This window comes from Ciconia boyciana, chromosome 2, assembly GCF_034638445.1.
Source record: "Ciconia boyciana chromosome 2, ASM3463844v1, whole genome shotgun sequence".
Lineage (NCBI taxonomy): Eukaryota > Metazoa > Chordata > Aves > Ciconiiformes > Ciconiidae > Ciconia > Ciconia boyciana.
In genome coordinates, this window is record NC_132935.1 from 130,555,809 (window position 1) to 130,575,768 (window position 19,960).

Genomic DNA, 19,960 nt, shown 5'->3' on the forward strand with positions numbered 1-19,960 from the left:
AGAGGGTGACTCAACTTCTTTGGGACAGAGAAAATAAGAAGCAGAAGGAAAGTGGACTGTCCTGACTGAGCTCTGCAGGGTGATTCATCAGCTGGAATTCAGAAGAACATGGAAGGATTATGGTTAGGGAGGTTTAGCTCAATCAAAAACGTATGCCCTCAAGAATTGCCTTTCTGCATGATATAGGCACTTTCTGCTGGAAAAACATTCAGGTCTTCTCTCAGAGTACAAGGATCTAAATCCATAAATCCATTCAAACACAGTCCATTGCTAGAGAAGAAGATAAGACAGACCTGCTTGCCAGCAGAAGATAAGATGTTGTAAAGGCAGCAATAAGCGTAAGTTAAAGCCTATTCGTCTGAATATTTTTGCAAGGTCACGTTATGAACACTGTTTTCTTGACAGCTTTTCTGCACCATTACGCAGAAAGTGTCCCTTTTGTAACACCGTTCAGTGTGGTAAGTGCGTGCCCGGAATAAGTGCCTGGACATAGACAGACATTCGAAACAGGACTCACAAAGTCAGGGGACTAAAGTGCCAACTGCAGAATTGCCATATAAAATATAACATACCACGCCATGGCTACCATGAAAGCTCCGCAAGTTAAGAAAAGCAGTTAAAGTACAGCAAGCCTACCCATCTGGAGAGAGGAGGAGAGCATTCTTCCTGTCTTTAGCAACACTGAACAACAGCTGATAAATCTTTAACACACATGGTTTGTGGGATGCCCTATGCTGAGATCGAGGAGATATGGAATCAATCCGAGGCTCTGCCACAGACTTCCTGTGCAATTTTTAGCACGTCACTTGAGCCCAGATCCTTTCTGGTAGCTCACTGATTCGCTCCTGCTTTATTTCAGTGAGAGCAAGGCACCAAAATGCCTTTGAAGATGTCTATCAATCTTTTGGGGCCACACTGCTAAAGATATTTAGGAACCAACAGAGACAGAAATCCGCTTGCTTGGCAGAACAGTGGAGAGGACCCAGCTCCCCTGCAATTTTCACTCCACGTCTGCGATTCCTTCAAGAGCTTGGTGTCTCACTACGAAGGAGCTTTGGAAAACAACATCCTCTGGAATCTGTTTTTCCTTAGAAAATAAGAGACAAAGCATTTCCCTTCTCCATAGGAATGCTGCAAAAGTTAATTATTAAGAAAAAGGGGGTTTTATAAACCAACAGTGAATGCATAAAGCAGATCAATAACCTGATGCAATTAATGCACACAAAAACCTAGAATAACACATTGGAAAAAACTCTGATACAGAGTTATAATGTATCTTTACAGTACTTCAATGCATCACCCAGAAGAGATGCTATGCTGTGAGGATGCTCACATCTTCACACATACAGATGTTATATTTAGAGTATAGGAACTATTATACTGAAATCTTTGAATGTGGCATGATATTTTGGACTTTGAACTTAAGAGTTTTAAATTATCACCTCGACAACAGCTTAACTGATTGATTAAGTAACAGCTTGAAGTTATTACAATACCTACAACAACGGTACCCTGGCCTTTAAGCACTATATTAACATAAATCATTCCTAGTCTTATTTTGCATCTGCTGTAACATACTCGCCATGTAAGATACTCAATCTCAGTGGGAAAGTAAGAAGTCAGAGGGACCTCTGCTTGAAAAAATACGGACGTTCTTACATCGTGTTTAGACAAATGCAGGGAGAATGTATATATGTGTATGTATGATTGCATAACTTAAAAAAAAAATAGTAAGCATTTAAACATAGGTCTTTGCTTTCTTCTGCTGTACAGACTGTCAGTCAATGAGTCAAAAGTGTTCCAGGAACAGGCTTATGAGTTTGTTGGTTTGTATTACTTCACAAGTGAAATTCAGCTGTTTCGGAGCACTTGCCTCTGAAATGTCTACCAGCACACTATTCTTCTCAACAACCCCACTGGGGTTTCAGAGTATTTACAAGAGAAAACTGGAGCTAATGTGACTGCTGCAGAGGCAGGGCACACACTCAGAAGTCATAGTGTTCTGCACCCACGCACTGCAGCATTGACACCACCTCCCACAAGACCATGTTTAAAAGGAAATGAATCAGCAGGTCTCCTGTCCTGCATTACTAGAAAACTGGACAAAAAACGTATACATATTCTTGAAACAAGGCTCTGTACTGCCCATTAATTATGTGAGGGGGAAAGAGTCAGGTGAGTGAGGGTAGCTGTTTTTCGTAAATGGCCAGTGTTGAATTTGTAGTCCATCAGCCAAGCCAACCGCCATAATGAACCCCTCATCCCTGTTCTTCTCTTTCACCAACACAGTGCATTGCCAACATTACTATACGCATCAATATAGGCCTCTCAAACCCAAACACTTATACAACATGCTTTATCAACATAGAGATAGTTTTTCTTGTCATATATGGGTACGATATTATTTTAATATCACCCTTTCCTGCCTAAAGGGTGCCATTTACTGCGCTGCTAGTTTCAGCTACTGTATCATCAATGATTAAATGTAGGAGTGAACTTTCTGCTTTAATGGAATGATGGACCAGATTAAAACAAGATATGAAGTGTTTTCTTATATCCAACCAACACAGCTCTTGCAGCTTATCCTACTAGGAAAGTCAGAAGATTTCAACATGGCATCTGCTGCAAATGAGCAGCATGTCTCCCAGGGCCTGCTTCTCCCACCATTGATACGAGCAAACAGGATCAGGCCCCTTTTTGGTTGGTTTGGTCCTTAAATTAAAATTAGCTTCCGAAAAAGGAAGACAGCAGCAAACCCCACCAAGTTTGTGTGACACAAGAAATGCTTATTAGACATTCTTATTCCATCAAATTTAGAGCTACTGATTTGGTATTTACTTCTTATCTCCTTGTTGCAATGTAAGAGGTTTCCTTTAAAAAAATACTTAAATCAAGCAAAACCCATCATGTTTTTTATGTCTGCATACTTTTTAGAAGACACAGAAGAAAACCTGTAGGCCAGGTACACATTCCACAAAATTTAAACAAGGTGTGGAAATGACTAAACTACACCTGCTCAAAAGACATATTCTGTCATTTCCAGCTTGCATTGAATTAGATCATCCTCCCCATACTCATAGGCTACAGCACAGAGCTATGATATTCAGAAAATATTTGCAAAAATTCTGTTCTGGAGATCAGAGAGTCACTGAGTTCAGCATGAAATAGTGAGGTGGTATAAATTAGACAAGTGCATTTTTTTATTTACCTTCTTATGCTGATAGACAGAAATCTATCCTGGTATAGACAAGGTAGAAGGAGAACTTAGAAGGTACAAACCAACTTTATGCCTTTCAAATATGCATCAGACTGTAGCATCATCCCTTGCTTAACACAACTAAACTGAATATTCAGATTTTTTTAATCATTCTGTAGACTGAGCCTATTCAACCACCAAATGCTCTGTATTTGTTTTTTGGTGGTTTTTTTTTTCCCCCCTTCACTGGAGTACTTCAATTTGCTGATGCTTTTCTAGCAGTGAGGTGCCTGCAGTGGGATAGTATACTTAGAACAGGAATATTAAGCCACGTAGAGGACTTGCTGGCTATGAGCTTCCTGAACTGCCACTGAACAACCCACATTAAAATCAAGCCATAGTTGAGAATAGCTGTTTCCCTGCCTCATTTGCACAGTTTACATATTATCTTGCAGCACCGAGCACTGGTTAGAAGATTTCAAAATTGCAGGATAAGCCTTAGGAAGTGATGCACCCAGATTCTAGCATAAACAGAATATTATTTTTAAAATACCCTAATGTTGAAAATATTCAACTCACTATTTCTAAATACTACTTGATGTAGTACTCTACATGCTACACTGAGCATATTTCCACTCTTTCTCATTTCATGCAGGGAGGTCAGAGAAGGTGCATTTTAATGAAGCAGGCGCAATTAGTTGTTCAGAAACAGATCCTGACTCTTCCCGTCTTCAACATTATTCCCTCAGACCCAACCTTAATGCTCAAAACAAGATGCGACAGCAGGGTCTATCCAGTAGCAGCAAAGGTCACATGTTTGCAAGTATAATCCATTACAAATGCTTTGGATACTTAACGCTCTGAGCAGCTAAACCTGCAGCCAGTAGGCTAAGATGGTCATCTGATCTACCAGCACTACCTGCCTCGTAGATTTGAGTTGCAAATCTTGTGTGGGGCCGAGCTGTCAATTGCTGCCTGCCTCAAGCTCCTAAGACCTTTAATACCCTCTTGCAAGGAGAAATATAGCATAGGTATGCTTTTACCTGGGGTAATTTTTGTGAATTTGACAGGTAGGATGCTTGTGTCAGGAAGAGTGCCATCAAGAGGATGCAAAGAGCCTCTTTCTCATATGCTTATCAATATGCTTATGGCTGATCTATAGCATCCTTTGCATTTAGGCAGCAGGCCTTCCTCAGGCAGGGACTTCCAGCTAATATTTGATGGTATAAGCAACAGAGGAGCCAAAACAAACTGACAATCTCACTTCCATTTAGAACTGTAGTTTTCTTATTTCAGTTCAGGTCCTGGAGGTCATCATCATTATTATTACTTGAGTCCAGTCAGTCCCCAAGCAAAGGCTAACCCACTTATATTTTAAGCGATGAGCTTACAATGATAAGACATATCAAGTATGGGAGGCAGAAAGAGACATCACTCCCACTTTACACATGAGCAACTATGGCAGAAAGATAGGAAAGAGATTTGTTCCTGGATAAACAGCCGGGATATCAACGCAAGTGCTTTCCCTTCAATACTACCTCTCCAAAAAGTGTACACACGGTGTTCCTAAAACCGTGCACTCAGCACTTCACAGCTAATTTGGAATGTCACCAGTCCACATAACCGGCTTAATCATAAGAAATTCTCATGGATTATCCATGGGCTCCCACTCAGAAAGGAAAAAAAAAAAAAAAAAAAAAAGAAAAGAAAGAATGCAGCTAATTGGACTTTATTCTTTGAGTTTTCAAATGATGGCTCTAAAGGAGAAAAAAAAAAAACCCAAAGTGTTTTTCCTCTTACAAGATTTCAGTGTCAAGCTGTGTGCTAAGCCACTGTGATATACTAAAATAAACAAAACTATTTATTTCAGAGTCCAGAGAAATTAGCATGACCAAAAATATTTTTGGAAGACTTGTCTGAGCCGTGAGTAAGATTTCCATGCAGCTAGGCTTAGTCTCCAAGTGTTGGTAGGTCCATTAGGACAACGCTACATTGCACTCATATTCCAGGGACACGCTGTTAGAAGCATTTCGTTAGCGATAGCTGCAGCCCGAGGAGTCTCTTTCTGTCATGGCCTTTGTCTCTTGCATTTGCGTAAAGCCCTACTGGGGCCCGCTTCAGATTCCTATCTGACAGTCAGTCGGTAATGTAAGAATGAACATACAGCAGACTAATTGGAAACACAGAGCAAATGTTACAGGTTAGCTAGCTAGTGGGACTTTTGCCTTTTTTCCCCCCACCCCCTCCTTTTTTTTTTTTAATGATTTCCCTCCCCGCCATCACTCATTTGCTCCCTGGAGATCACCAATGGCAGCTGCAGGGGTTGGTAGGAGGAGGGCAGAATAAGACTCCCAGAGGCTGGCCGTTAAACAACTGGAATTATCAGGTAACTTGATGCCCTTGTCTAGGTTTTAATCAGATTGTGCAGCTACCCCTTGTAAGCTGAAATGGACTCTGCAACATCAAGCGTTTCAATCTGTGGCTAACTGCACAGAAGTCCACATCAGTAGATTTCTCCTCATCTCCTACTCCTGCAAAATAAACACCATGCAAGAAAGAACCGCTTAGGAATCCTCTAATTTGCAAAGAAGTAGGAATGTACAGAAATGTTCTCCTTGATTCTGGCTAAGACTCCCCTCTGCAGCACATAAGACACAAAGTTTTAACAAGTTAAATCTAAAATTAGACACATTTCTCTCATTACGTGGCTGTTTCCTAGCATTCATCCTGCACACAAAGCTGTGAGGGTCAGTCTGGGCTATTTTCCCAATCCTTGACCAAAACTTGGACTCTCTCACATTTGGACACTCTTTTTCCTTGCTCAGCATACCATTCCGCAGCCTCTCTCCTCTTCACCTCTATCTGTCCCAGTCTCTTTCCTTATGAGCCACAAATAAACCATCCCTAGACTCCTTTCCCTATAAGCCAAAACCAAACCACTCCTTGACTCCCTTCCCATCTTCTTTCTACAAGTCTCGCCTCCCGTTCTGCCCCTCAGCAATCAGCTTTACTTCTTTTTTTCCAAAAAGCCCGCTTGGGCCTTTACTTTGCAGACCTCAAGATCCCTAAACGCTGATACCTCCAGATTTCACAAGCCCCAGCAGCGCACATACGCCTCGCGTGTATGACTTTTGAGTTGGACAGCAATCACAGACAGGCAAAGCAAATGACACAATACAGCAGCTATAAGAAAGAGTACCTATAGAGGAAGCCCTTGCAATTGGAGGCACAGACGCTCTGAAAGGCAAAATAATGCTGAGGGAAGCTAAGGAGAAGGGCCCTCTGGCTTTAGCACCATAGCTGCTTCGTGGCTGCCTTTTCCTACTTTTAGTCTATGGTCCCGGTTAATGTTCAAATTAGGCAAACAGGGATTACCGTGAGAACTAAGCCAACTAACACAGTGTTCAATAACTGGAGAACTCCTATGGCAGGGAACACACTACACACAAATTTCGAAGAGCTGCAGAAATGGGAGAGGGGAAAACAGAGGCACGAAAGGGAACGTTGTGAAGGGGAGGCATTGGGCAGGTTGTTGGAGGGCTGCAGGGAGCAATATGCTCCCGGAGGAAGCCCCACATTACTCATGTGTTTTAGTTCTCGAAAGCAACCAGAACTTTGGATCTTATTTGAAAAGCTAAAATTTCATGCATTACCTCTTGCTGGCTTTCTGTAAAAGAGCATTAAGCTCTTTTACAATTCCTTGAAAATTTTAACAGCTCTTTAGGATCCCTCAAAACACTCTAACAACCTTTGGGCACAGGAATACACTTGAACCCATACAAAGTGGCCTATATAATTCAACCAAAACTTACAAATACTGAGACTAAAAGAATACTAATTGGAAATGGGATACGTTATCTACTAGGTATTACAAGTTAAAGTTTCCCCCTTCAACATAAATACTTTATGAGAAATACAGAAACATGATAAAGCTGGTAATGATGACAAATAAATCCAGGGGCCCATCATGCTGCGGAGGAAAGAGCAAAACTTTTTTTTTCTTCTTTTTTTAAGTAAATGCCCCTTCATAACCCACATTTCCATGTCATGTATTTGAGCAAGTTTGCAATCCTCACTTTAAAGATGATATAATTTTCCCGAGCCTCTCCCTCAAGAGGTGTGTGGTTTGTGTTATAGTTTACTTAAAAGCAGAGACTTGGAATCAAACCCTGGCAAAACATAGTTACACACTTTTGGAAATTTAATGCTGTTTTTTTGTTGGTTTGGGGTTTTTATTTTTGTCAACTGTTTCAATAGTTTAAAAAGCATGTCACAACTTACAGTGCCACCTAGTTTCTAACCAAAAGGTTACTACCAGGTAGTAAAGCTCAATCTGCTTTCACACAGTGTCCTTTAACGTTTCAAGGAACCAAAAGGGGAAGAAGGGTTCAGTGTGCTTACGCTCACCCTTTTGTTGTTCTCTTCTTCTTGTGCCTTCCTAAACTCGTGCTCTAGGGAGCAATCGATGTCGTTGAAGAGGCCCACTTCCTCACAGTTCTTCAGAAAGCGTGTTGGTGTAGGAGTCTGATCTGAGAATACGACAAGAAATGATCGTTGGTATTTAATATTAAAAGGAGCGGGAGACAATTAAATAGTCTTCCAGGAAAAGAGAGGTTCTAGCTAACCTCTCCATGCCTTCTCACCCCTACCACACCATCATTAAAAACAAACCACACAGCACTGAATTTCAACACTATGCACTGCAGGCAGGGAGTGCTTGCCAATGGTGTCTGAAAACAGGCAGCAATCACCATTCAACCAGAAAGACAACAGGCCAGGTCTTCACAGGGCACGTAACGCAAGTGCATATTCTTAATGTGTGCAAATGGTCATTATAACTGTCTATAAACCTCCAATAGTATGTGCATGCAAAACAATGTGCAGTGCATATGGTAACGCACATTTACACCACAGCACACGGGTAACTGCTGCAGATGCGCACTAGTTAAATGCCTTCAGGTGCTTGTAAACCATCTCAAACATACACATACTTTGCAACACGCATGAAGTTAGCCACAGCAAGAAGTTCTCCTTCTAACACAATTTTTGAAGAAAGAGCAAAATGACATTAAAAAAAGCTGTGAAAAGTTAAACTTTGACCACAAAGAATTGTCCTTATGTGTTTTATACCTAAAAGTGTTGATAATACATATAAACCACAGGATTTGGAGTCAAAAGATTTTTAACGCTTGCCTTCATCTCTAGGAATTTTTTGCCCTCTCAAAAATAATTCGGGAAAGGACAGGATTCTCTTTAATGCCACAGGCAGGAGGGACTCAAGAAGGTACAAGGTTTTCAGCCTTCTTTTCAAAAACCTGCAAGACAGATGAGCTCAATTGCCCTGTGGACTCAGCTGTTTCAGTGATGACCTTGCCTAGTCTTTCTTTAGGAAGTGAAAAATCAAGTCCAAACTTGGGAACCAAGGACTCCTCAAAAGTCAGCTCTGAGGCAGCTCCATTCATTCTGAGGCAAATTCTTAGCTACTCCACCTCAGCTTCCCCATCCCCCCAAAATTACAATACAGAACTGTATTAGCAAAAGCAGGGGAGAATCCATATGGTACTATCAGCTTTACACACATTTAAAAAAAAAAAAAAATTAAAATATCCTCTCTTGCACATTAGTTTCTTCTTCCCAAGCCCCCATTCCAGCTCAAGCTGATTTGTAGTACTGAATTGTATGGAAAGACTGGACTCACTCTCTTCAAAAATCATCTTCTGCAGTCATTGACAACCACCTTATTGTTTGAAATTCATTCTTTAAAGAATGAAAACTCTGTCATACTAATCCTAGTTGCCTATATTGGGCCAATTCTGACCTCAGAAAAAAGCTTCCAATTTCAGTGAGTTCTGGATGAAAAATTTGGTTTCTTGCACCTAGCTAAGCTGGGTCAGGTTCTAATTATTTCCCCCTCACAGGGAACAGTTAGCAGACACAATGAACTTTACATGATCAGCATAGAAACACACAGCCACCCCTAAACAAAAGGCAGCATAAAAGGAATGCATACAAAAGCAAACACAGTTTCCACTTGGAAACTAAGAGGGAGGATCAGCCTCTTCCATTATAAAACCAACTGAGGCCAATTTCCACCTGTATCAGGTGTGGTCCTACAGGCTTTACCTTCTCAAGTAATTTAAGGGCACACTCACATGCATTTGTATTTCTGATGGAACATATTGCTGTAACATAAAAAGCAAGTCCTTAATGTTAAAATGCTGCTTTATTTCTTTTGGCTTGAGCATCATACTTGTGAGCTTAAAGGAAACAAAACTCAAGTGTTTGGGAATGCACACATATTTATCTATTAGTTTTCACAGCTAACTACTGTATTACCAGAGTCAGAAACATAAGACTTTCCAAGAATCTTGTGAGAACTCAGCACAAGGAGCTGAGTCAATGAGGTGCTGACATTGATGGGAGCTGAGGACACTCAGCACTTTACAGGTCCATATCCTAAACAAGTAGTGCCAAACTAATCTCTAGGGTAACCTCACTGAACTCAGTAGATTTACACCACAGTTGTCTTTGGCCCTTGAACTGGAATTTGTACCGGAAATGAAGTGCACTAAAAGGCAGGAGAAATAGATTTTCTTTCCAAAAAGGATTAAATATTACTTTAGTGAACAACACGATTGCTTTGTAGAAAAACAAAGATAATCGTTGCCAAGGCTTCCTGGACATAAAGGGCACGTTAGTCTTTGAATGTGAGGCAAATACAGGAAACGTTTTCTTTTCAGAAGTGGTATATCCATTTCAAATAAGCAAGGTATCAATTTCATGACCAAGATGAGAAACTAGGGTTTCATAAAGAAGTTGATGGCACCACTGTCACTAAAATAAAAAATCCTGGGTTTTTTTCAGAGTTGCTTGAGCCCAGAATTTGGGGGATAGGGCAGAAGAGAATACACTAACATAGATAAGGTCTTGTTAGTTTTCATCAAGGTACACAGCTGATCCAGAAATCAGGCATTACTACAACAGGCTACATTAGGTCAGAGGCAACTTAACGGGTAACAAGGTGGTGATCAGGCATGTGCAGCTGAAGTTCCTGATCTGTTCAGCATCTATTCCATGAATGTTAGAAAGACAAAAAAAAAAGTTTTCTCAGTGAAGTAAATCCATTTTAACAGTGAAAACAAGCAACCCAGAGCAAGAACGTTACTTGAAATGCACAAAGGCCTCATCGGCTTTTCTCTGCAACATGCTGAAAGTGTATCTTCTGGACCACAAGCAGTCTGAGATAATCACATGTGTTGTGTTGCCTACAGTTGATCTTTCCAATTAACTAATTTATTATCTTAAGCATCAAAGCTGATTGATAGATTAATGACACTATTTACACCACCTACATATTGACAGAGTGATCTTAATTACTACCTCAGTCTCCCCATACAGTTACTGCAGTTTCTACAATCCAGAAATTGGACTGGCAAAAATTCAGAACAAGACTTTGTTAAAACAGACAACCCAGAACCTCTCCTCCCAATCAGGAGTGGGGAGCAAGGGAACACCACCAGCCACGCAGCCTAAACTCCATCCACAGACCTTCTGGAAGCCAATTCAGCCAGATGCAAACCAAGAGCTGCCTTTCTACCTTATACTACTTCATCCTTCAACATTCATAGAAACCAGAAGTCCACGAAACCACTGTGTTTGTATGAGAGCAGAACTGATAAAGATCCAGACTTTTAAAAGTTGAGACTTTACATGGTACAGGAGTTACATTGCACATACACTGCACCCGCTGGTTTCAGGACTTCAGAGCTACCCTGTCCAGTGGGCTTTCTTTGCTCCTGAGGCAACCAACTATTTTGCCCCTGCAAAACAACAGTTCTCCCTCAGGAGGTGGGCAAACTAGTAGAAAAAGTTACTCTCAACACCACAGTAATCCTTTTACCTACATTAGGCAAGCCCTTGTGTTTTAATTGGGAACGATATCACAAAGGAGACCCTAGCTTAAGTTAACCATTCAGGTCTCCCAGAATTAATAAGATATTCCTAATTCTCAGCACTTAAAAATGCATTAATAGTTCCAACAGCTTATGCCTGACCTCACTGTTCCCCGTTGGTACAAACAAACCTTTTGTTGCTATCACCAGCACCCAGAACTATTGCAGGCTCACTGAGAACAGGGCTCTGATTTGTTGTACTTCAGCAACTGGATGTGCCAGACCCATCTGGACCAAAACTCAGACAGAGCTTTTACCACTCTCAGCATTCCTGCTGAGGACACGCGTTACTGTAGGAAGCTGTCAGCATGCATGCTGTTAGCCACACAACCCAGGACTTTAATGGCCCAAGCTGCATTTTGAACTGGGCAGCTTGGGATACAGGTCTGTCTGGGTTAACCCTAGGTATCTGGCTATTACACTGACCAGCCATCCCAAGCCAGTCCCATTGTTCAGCATGTAAAATCTTTCCATCCCCAACTGCTACCAGAACTAGTTTGCTATGCTTTGAGGCATCTACCTCTAGCCAACTGTCACTTCACAGGTGAACCTGTGTCATCTGACAATTACTTAGAAAGTTATTTCTATCTTGCCTCCACTACCAGGTTGAACACGGAAGCTGTCAAGCTAGAAACTAAGCAATAAATACTTTGTTCAGGCTATTACTCAGGTGAGTAATCAGCCTTTCTGATGCCACAGTCATGGCCAGAAAGGCTGCAAGAAACATTAAGTGTAAATGAACCTCAAAAATGTAAGTGGACAACATAAAAGCCCCAGAGCAAGATCAAATGGTCTCACCTGTGCAGATCCCAAGTCAACCTACTGTATCTTACAGGAGAAAATTTCAGAAGCACTCAGCAATCAGACTCTGACCAGAACCTGATATACTGAATATATTTTTGCTGCTGACCATTTTGAAAACCCATCCTCAGTGTCTCAAGTGATGCCTGATTCTCCAGACTAATTGTAAAATATATGCTATAAGGCAATGGGAAATTTGAAGTCTTCAGTAAAGAGATTCCATTATATATGCGTTATGTTTGGCTATGCAAATTTTGCTGTTGTTGGTTGGTTTGGGGTTTTTTTGTAATTACCTAAGTAGTGTCAGAAAGGACACTCAGTCTCAATATACTGCTTTCAAAACAACAGCCCAGGAAATGCAACATTAGCTTGCTATACAGAGAGTTTATTTGAATGTATTTTGTAAAACTACCTTGGATCCTACAGTTTCATCTCTCAAAGCACAAATGAAAACTTTAAAGCATGATACCAGTTTAAAAAAAGCTGGAGAACCAAAGGACAGTTATGTGAAACAAGCTTTTATTTGGGGGGGGGGGGAATCAGATTCCATAAGAGGTATCTAACAGCACAGCTCCGAAGTGTGTAACTTGATTCTTCATCTTTCTTTAAAAAAAAAAAAAAAAATGTTTAGTCTGATGTGCAGTAATAACAGGCATCTGGCTTGTTCAGCTGTGGGCTCTGTTGAAGTTATATACTTACCCTTGTTATACTTTCGCACAATGATAACAAAGTCAGAGTAACAGCACTAGCACTGAAATTTGAAGGGCTGCCCATCAAGCAGCCACAAGGGAAGAGGAATGTCCTGAGAAATTCCAGAAGGTTTCTTCATTGATTTGGCAGGTTACTCCCAAGTGCACCAAGAAGCTCAAGGTCACAACACCTCAAGCAGGTGATGGAAGAGAAGAGGAGGAAGAGGTGCACCCAGTCATACCTGGTGGAACTGCCCTCACCCAGGGGCCCACAGATGAGGGCTCCCAAGAACTTTACTGCTTAAAGATTCACTGTTTAAAGCGCTGGTTGGACTTTCTGTGGGGGTACCCATACTGGGTACAACATATCTTTAATCCTTTTGGTCACTCAGAACCTGACCAGTTGAATTTTAGAAGACTTTTTATTTCATTATTTGGTAAAGCAAAGGACGCAGAAGCGAACGAGAAATCAAACAAAATTATTTTTCCTTATATCCAATCATTTCGTACTCCACAAAATTCATGCCTAGATAAACCTCCCTGTGTAAACCACAAGGAGAAAAAATTTAAGCCAATCAAGGATGCTGTAAGTTACCTGACGCAGGCATTACCTGGGAAAAAGTAACACATTTGCACTACCTTTAGCACATACCCTTTTTCATCTAGAGGAGACTGTTTCTATCTCCACAGTGGGCTTTACCACCAAAAATCTAGAGGATTGGATTTCAGTAAATAGAATTAAGAAGAAACAAGGTTTCTATATAGATAATCCTGGCTTCTCCTGTATCTGCTAGCAGCACTTTCAGAAGGACTTCCCCTCCTCCAATGATGGTAAGGAGTCACTCCTCTCCTTCCCAAATCTGATACCACAGGAATCTGTGTCCCCAACTCCCAAAGCTCAGTTCCACACCGCTTTCAGTACTTACATGGAGGGAACAATCTGTCCCACGGACATTAATATTTCGGCGTTAAAACAACAAAAGCTTTGACACACAACAAACTACAGAGTTTCAAAGCAATGCCATGTTTAGTTAGCACAACAGCAGAGATGACATCTATGTCAGTCAATCTAACTATAAAGTTTCCTGCAATGATGACTAGCATGCAAAACTTACACAAGATATTCTGTGTGATCTCAAACAGCTCTTTTTTGGCTAAGAAAGATGGAAATGGAAACCATCAATGATTCTCTATCCATACTCACAACAAGGGTTTCTAACAAAAATAAAATACGTACACAAAAAGGAACAAATAACATTACAGTCTTTTTTCTGTCTTTTTAAATGAATGTCAAATTATCCAATAAAAGGATCAGTTGCATTTTCATGCAATGCCTTTAGCAAATTTCCCTTCTATTTATACAGTCAGAGAGCTTAAAGCTAGTTAGTGTATGTATGTACCTGGAGTTTCTGAATTAGTTCAGGAGTCACTGGATTTAATAAGACTTCTTCTTCTTCAGCCAGCATCAAAAAATTTAAGCACATATAGTGGAGCTAGTTGGTAACCAGGAAGCTCTTGGCTAGACATACCTGATAAACCAGCATAGCACCAATAATTTCAATCAGGTCACAGAACCTTGTTTATTAAACACTGACCCCACCTACATAACAATGTATGACTTTACCTCTCACTTACAATTTGGTATTTCAGAACTCAGCACAGATTTCACACAAGAAACAAGTTCCTACTTCCCAAGTCATATTTTGCTTAGTTTCTAAGATGTTGTATTGCTACAAGACCAACAGGCCCTCAGTTTTAGTGCCTACCTCCAATAATAGTTTATAGAAGACATGCTTGGTGAGTGTTAAATATTACTGATACTACACTGACCCCAGACTGGGTATCAGCTATCTCTGGAAACAAAGTAGATATTTCTAATGGCTACCTACAAGCATACAGCCCATTATTTTGCATGACTAATTACTAATAATGAATGGATTCAAATACAACATATTAAAAAGTAGTATACAATATACTGGAATAAAGGAGAAAGTCTGACTTCTAGGCACCTTAATAAAAAGAGAAAAAAAAAAACAAAAAAACCACACCACACACTAACACTGCACCTGGCTTATTATAGGGCAATTGCTGCTGCAATTCTTTGAATCTACTGATGACAGAAACAATTTTTAAAAAAAAAAATCAAAAAAGCAAAAATGCAAAAAACAAGAGGGAAGACATGAAGACAAATGTCTAAGAGAAAAGTCTGTCTCTTTTCCCCATATATCATTAATTTTTCATTATGAAATCTAAGAATAAAACATCTTAAACTTTAAGGTATTTAGATTTCCCCAGGGTTTAGGTGGGTAATGAAACAACTATTTTTCAATGTCTCCCTGCAGAGAGTAGATGATCTATGATGCTTCCAGACTAAGGATTACAAAATGCCAAACAAATCCACCAAATGAACACAAAAAGAAAAATCACACACAGCAGCACCAGGTTGCCAGGCCATTACGGTCAGGCACATTTGCCACAATCTTTGAGAACATGTGCAGCTTTTTACTCTTGCATTACTACAGAGGATCGTCATACACAAAGCACAAAGAATACATCCCTCAGAAGCAATCTTGGAGCCTTTCTGGCCACAAAATTCTGCATTTCTGTTTACTTAGTTGGCTAACTGGAGGTCTAGGGGCCCCACTACTGGTGGTAGTGGTGGAAGCCAGTCAGAGCATTTTGCCTGGGAAAGCAACCCACTGGAAGGAGCAGGACAGCTATCTCACAGAAGTTACCAAACATAAGTGGAGCTACTCTACTCGGGGGACTCCTGATGACAGAATATACTCCTTAGAAACTGCCCTCGAGCAAAAGTCTTGCCAAACGGAAAGTTCTAACAAAAGCCAGAACTTTCACAGGGTGAATGTGCCCACAGTACAGATGTCTTCAAGCAGTTTCACTGCCAGAGGACACGGCCAAGTGCAAGAGCAGCATTTTCTCACTCGTGCTTGCAAACAGGATTCTGCGGGCATAGCTGGCATGCAGGCACTTTACAAGCCCTATTCTTCAACGTGCTTCGTACTGTTCCTTTCTAAACTTAGTCCACGATGGCATTTTCAAGTGTAAGAGGAAAATAAATTATATTTATTTGGGACAAGTTCTGTCTGATTTCTCACTGGTACCTGAAGTCACAACAACAAAAAAGCCTAAATCAAATATTTGCAAGCAATTGCTACCCAATTATGATTTTCATAAAAATGGAAATGGTTTATCCATAAAAGAGGTAACCTGCTGGAGACCCTTTAATCATTATATATTTGCACCTAAAATGGCACAATTTACCTTGAAGAAGCCCATTTCAAAAGATAAATATCAACCACTGGTTAACATCGACACACACATTTGCATCATAGGTTTTTTTCTACAATTACTTTGAAACCTGAAAAATCCTAGTGATACTATTCTTAATAATCCATTACTATAGCCTAAGGAATATGCAAAAGGAAAGGGAATAGGAGAGGAGAGAAGTGGTAAGATTAAGGCTATCTTGACCTTACCCAGCACTCACTGAATGCCAGTAAGCCACTGGTGTGTGGTTACTCAGACAAGAGTATGAAAAAACTACATAAGAAACTAAAGGATGTAATTGCACGTAATACCAAATAACCTCCGTGTATGACAGGGGAAGTGCAGAGAGACATGGTTACCTTTAGGGGGAAAGAGTACTGAATATTACCCATTGGTTTACCTTTCTGGTTACGGCTATTTACAATGGGCAGGTCTTGAGCCACCATAAAGGTGGCTCCTATGATGTGGCCTGATACAGTTGCTGAAGTGAGCCTGTCAAACTTATAGGAACAGTACAAATGCACTTCATTAACACACTCACTGCTGGGCTCCCAGGTGACATGCGCTTAAGTGCCTATATTTCACTGGCACGTTGACATGGCAGTCAGCGATAGAGCTGCCAGCATGGCTGAGGTTCAACAATTTCTCTCCCTCTCATGCCAAACCTGTGGGAAGGCATAAGAATAGCAACTGTCTTTTTGTTCAAAGATACGCATTCTAGCTTATTCCATCTCTACTTGTTATTTAATTGGAGCTGGGGCTTTTTAAAACCAATCTTGGAGGTATTTTGCCAGTAGCTTTCCAGTAGGAGTCATGCTTTCAACATCATCTGAATAGTTATCTTGACTCTTGAATTCATGTCTTCTTACCTGATAACATATTATCTGTTTTTATTGAAGGAAACTTCAAAGTCATTTCATGTTTGTGCCTGTGAATCATCAGATGATCCTCTGTTGGAAAACGCTGTCAGGCAAACACAGAGAGAGAGAGGAAGAGAGAAAAAAAAAAAGAGAGAGAAGAATTTAATTCTCTAATAAACTTTTGGCATTGGACAGAATTTCAAAAATGAGAGAGAGAAAGAAATGTATCCAGCTAGAAATGTGTCCAAATGGCACAGGAAACAGAATATTTGAATATACAAGTGAGTATGAGTAACAAATAGCTGTACTCTACTTAGGAACATACTTGCTGCAGTGCTCTCTGGGGTTGCAAACCGCAAGGTGTCATGCATTTGCCTGAAAAAGTTGCAGACCAAGTTTTGGATTCTAAGGGTCTCAGACACCCGCTCCAGCTACCACAGCCTCACAAGTCACCACGTGCCTGAGGATCTGCGATAACTGCTGTTGTGTATGCTCTTAGCCCACGGCAAACGCAAAGTAATGTGGCATATCTTAAATCACTTTACTGGATTTTTCTGCTTTTGTGTCTTTCTGCAACCTATATCTGCTGAACAGCAATAAAAATAATCAAATAAGCCAGCCTTTCCCTACCCCAAAAGTATTCAGGCAAAATGCATCTTTAATTTTGGAAACCTCTGATACTTTGACTTGATTCAAAGTGGCAATGCAATGGTGCTCAGTATGTAACAACTATTTATGACCCTTTAGGATACTAAATTAAATTATTTTCCTTTGTCAAGCAGAGAAGGTGGAGAGATGTGCTTTGTAAGAAACTAATCAGTGTGCTAAGTTTGTTTTACAGTCTGATAACAGACTTCTCCAACAAATAGCTTCTTTTGAACAAGACAAAGAAGAGACAAGCTTGAATAAGTGTTCAAGCACTTGCACGCTCGGGCTCTAAGGGCAGATTGGTTCTGTTAAGTTTCCTTCACCAGAAGGTGCATACACAGACCTTTGCTACAAACTACTGTAATAGTTTTAACAGGGTTATTTCAGGACTAGCAAAGGCCAAAAGCTGTATCACCAGGGCTTGAGGAAAAAAAATACATTTTAAAAGCAGCTTTTTAAAGCAACAGGTACATAGGAGACTAAAAAACTGGCAACAACAGAGTTAAAGCGACTTAATGCTTTCAACACAGTATATTCTTGGCCAAGTGACTTTGCTTGTGGCTATAGAATAAATAGTTGCAGTATGTTACACCTTCTGAGAATCTCTATAAGCCCGTCGACAAAGCAGCATAAATAATGGGAATGAATTCTCTGGAAAAAAAAAAATAAATCTCAAAGACCTTTTCCTCACTGTGAAATCCTGGTTCATTGCTTACTCATCTGGAAGAAATGCAGCACTAGAAATTTATGTTAAGAACAACGGGAATATGTGAAAGACCTTGCTCAATGAAATCGTGAGGGGAAAAAACCATGTTTTGTTCTCGTGGAAATGGGTTTTCCTTCATGGACGCCACGCTCCATCTTCAGGGTGAAATCAGCCAGCTTCAAGAGGGGATGGGGCAATTGAGGAGAAGCTATTCCTCCAGCCCAGACTTCTCTGTCTTTTTTGTAAGTCTACTTTCTTCCTTGTGCAGAAGGTCAACTCCCTCAGCCCTCAATACACATCCGCACTGGCTGAGAGAGAAGCCAGTTCCCAGACAGCTTAGCGGGATAGCAGCGCTACACTACGCACTTCTGTCAGGCCCTCCTTTACAGTAAACTGAGGTCATGTTTTGAAATGGGAAATCAAATGTTTTTTAAGATGAAGTCACACCTACATTGCTTGTCTTTCCAAATTGTAACAGCATACAACCTAACCTGCTCTCTGAACACCTAAATGAGCTTGTTTGGATCAGCTTCTCCTCCACTGAAATTAATTAATAGCTGACATGAAAACACTCAAGTCCACTGATTTGAGTGGAAGTTGGTTCTAAGATTCAACAAAAAGTTAAATAAAACTTGACCATAAAGCTCAGATAATTTTATTCTACCTCTGTGACAGAATGGTGAAAGTTTAACTCTGCATGTGGAGACCTGAAGTGACAAATCCTCGACCAGAGGGACAACCCAAAAGATGCACTCTGACACCCACAGAAAGGCTCCCACTTAGTGAAGCAGCAAAGCTGCTTGGCGGACCTCAGGCTTCTCCCTTTCCTTATTTCAGCCCTTGGCAAGATCAGCACCTACACTCCAGTAACAGTCACCCATCATTCCACCAGAAGAACCTAAAGGGTTGTAAAAATATTAGCCAGCTGAAAACTCCCAACATACAGTTAAAGCAGGGAAATATTACCCTCATTAAGAGAGGAGGACTCTGGGAAATGGGTAAGCAAAATCACTTAAAACAGATGCATACAGGAAGCCTGCGGCAAAAGCCCAAAAGGTGCCCTTGCCTGAAGATTCTACTCACAAACTCTTGTCACTAAACTGAATTAGGGTCAGAAGCGCCACACGTGGAACCTCCCTCACTACTGCAAAATCATTGAGAAAACACATAAATCCCACTTCAAAATCTCAGCAGGTAAAATCCTTGTCACTTCGGGTTTTTTAGGATCATTAAACACCTAATGTTACAGGTCAGATTATACCCTCAGAGACACAAGGCGGATCACCAGTCAATAGGAATCCCAAACGTACATCCTGGGGCAGAATTTATCTACGGGCTGCATTTTCTATAGAGAATATTTAGTAGGAAGATGTCTCAAAGATTAAAAAAAAATAAGCTAGTAAGATATCATTGTATTTAAGTATTAAAAAAAATAAAAATCAGGAGGGTTACCACATCCAATAGGAAACAATATATTCCATTGTACATCTAAGCAGAAGATAGACAAATATGTCCTGCCTAGTGTGTCCTATCTTGCTAGCCACTAAAGGAATTTGCAATACCTGGCTTGAAACATTAGGCTTGGGGATAAGGGAAGGCAGAGAAGCAGCTTGGGAAGCACTTTTACCAACTCACTTTTGACTGGCTGTTGTATTTGCTTTAAATATTTTGTAATAATATCTTGTGGGGTAAGGAGGGAATGGAGGGAGGGAAGGGCTTAAAAAAAAAAAAACCACCCCAACACTCATATTATTATTAGACATGTGTTAATATATCAGGAGGCATTATACAAGCCAGAGCTAGTGCTGAGGACTCAATTA

General features: G+C 40.5%; 1 protein-coding gene across 10 annotated transcripts in view; it reads right to left on the bottom strand.

Moving 5' to 3' along the window:
- Positions 1-19,960, bottom strand: part of CREB5 (cAMP responsive element binding protein 5) — a 262,926-nt gene that overhangs the window by 199,975 nt on the left and 42,991 nt on the right. For 6 of the 10 annotated variants that reach the window (XR_012041160.1, XM_072854058.1, XM_072854060.1 and 3 more), the window contains 2 exons: positions 16,796-16,889; positions 7,604-7,725 (listed from right to left, as the gene is read on the bottom strand). The exons of 1 other annotated variant lie outside the window; for it this stretch is intronic. Coding sequence is in view for 5 of the 9 variants with exons in the window: in XM_072854058.1 (XP_072710159.1) it covers positions 7,604-7,725; positions 16,796-16,889 (216 nt within the window). In the remaining 4 variants the exon portion in view is untranslated. Of the gene's footprint in view, positions 1-636; positions 664-7,603; positions 7,726-16,795; positions 16,890-19,960 lie in introns of those variants that run through there. 3 more of the 10 variants (XM_072854061.1, XM_072854062.1, XM_072854064.1) reach the window with 2 other exon arrangements.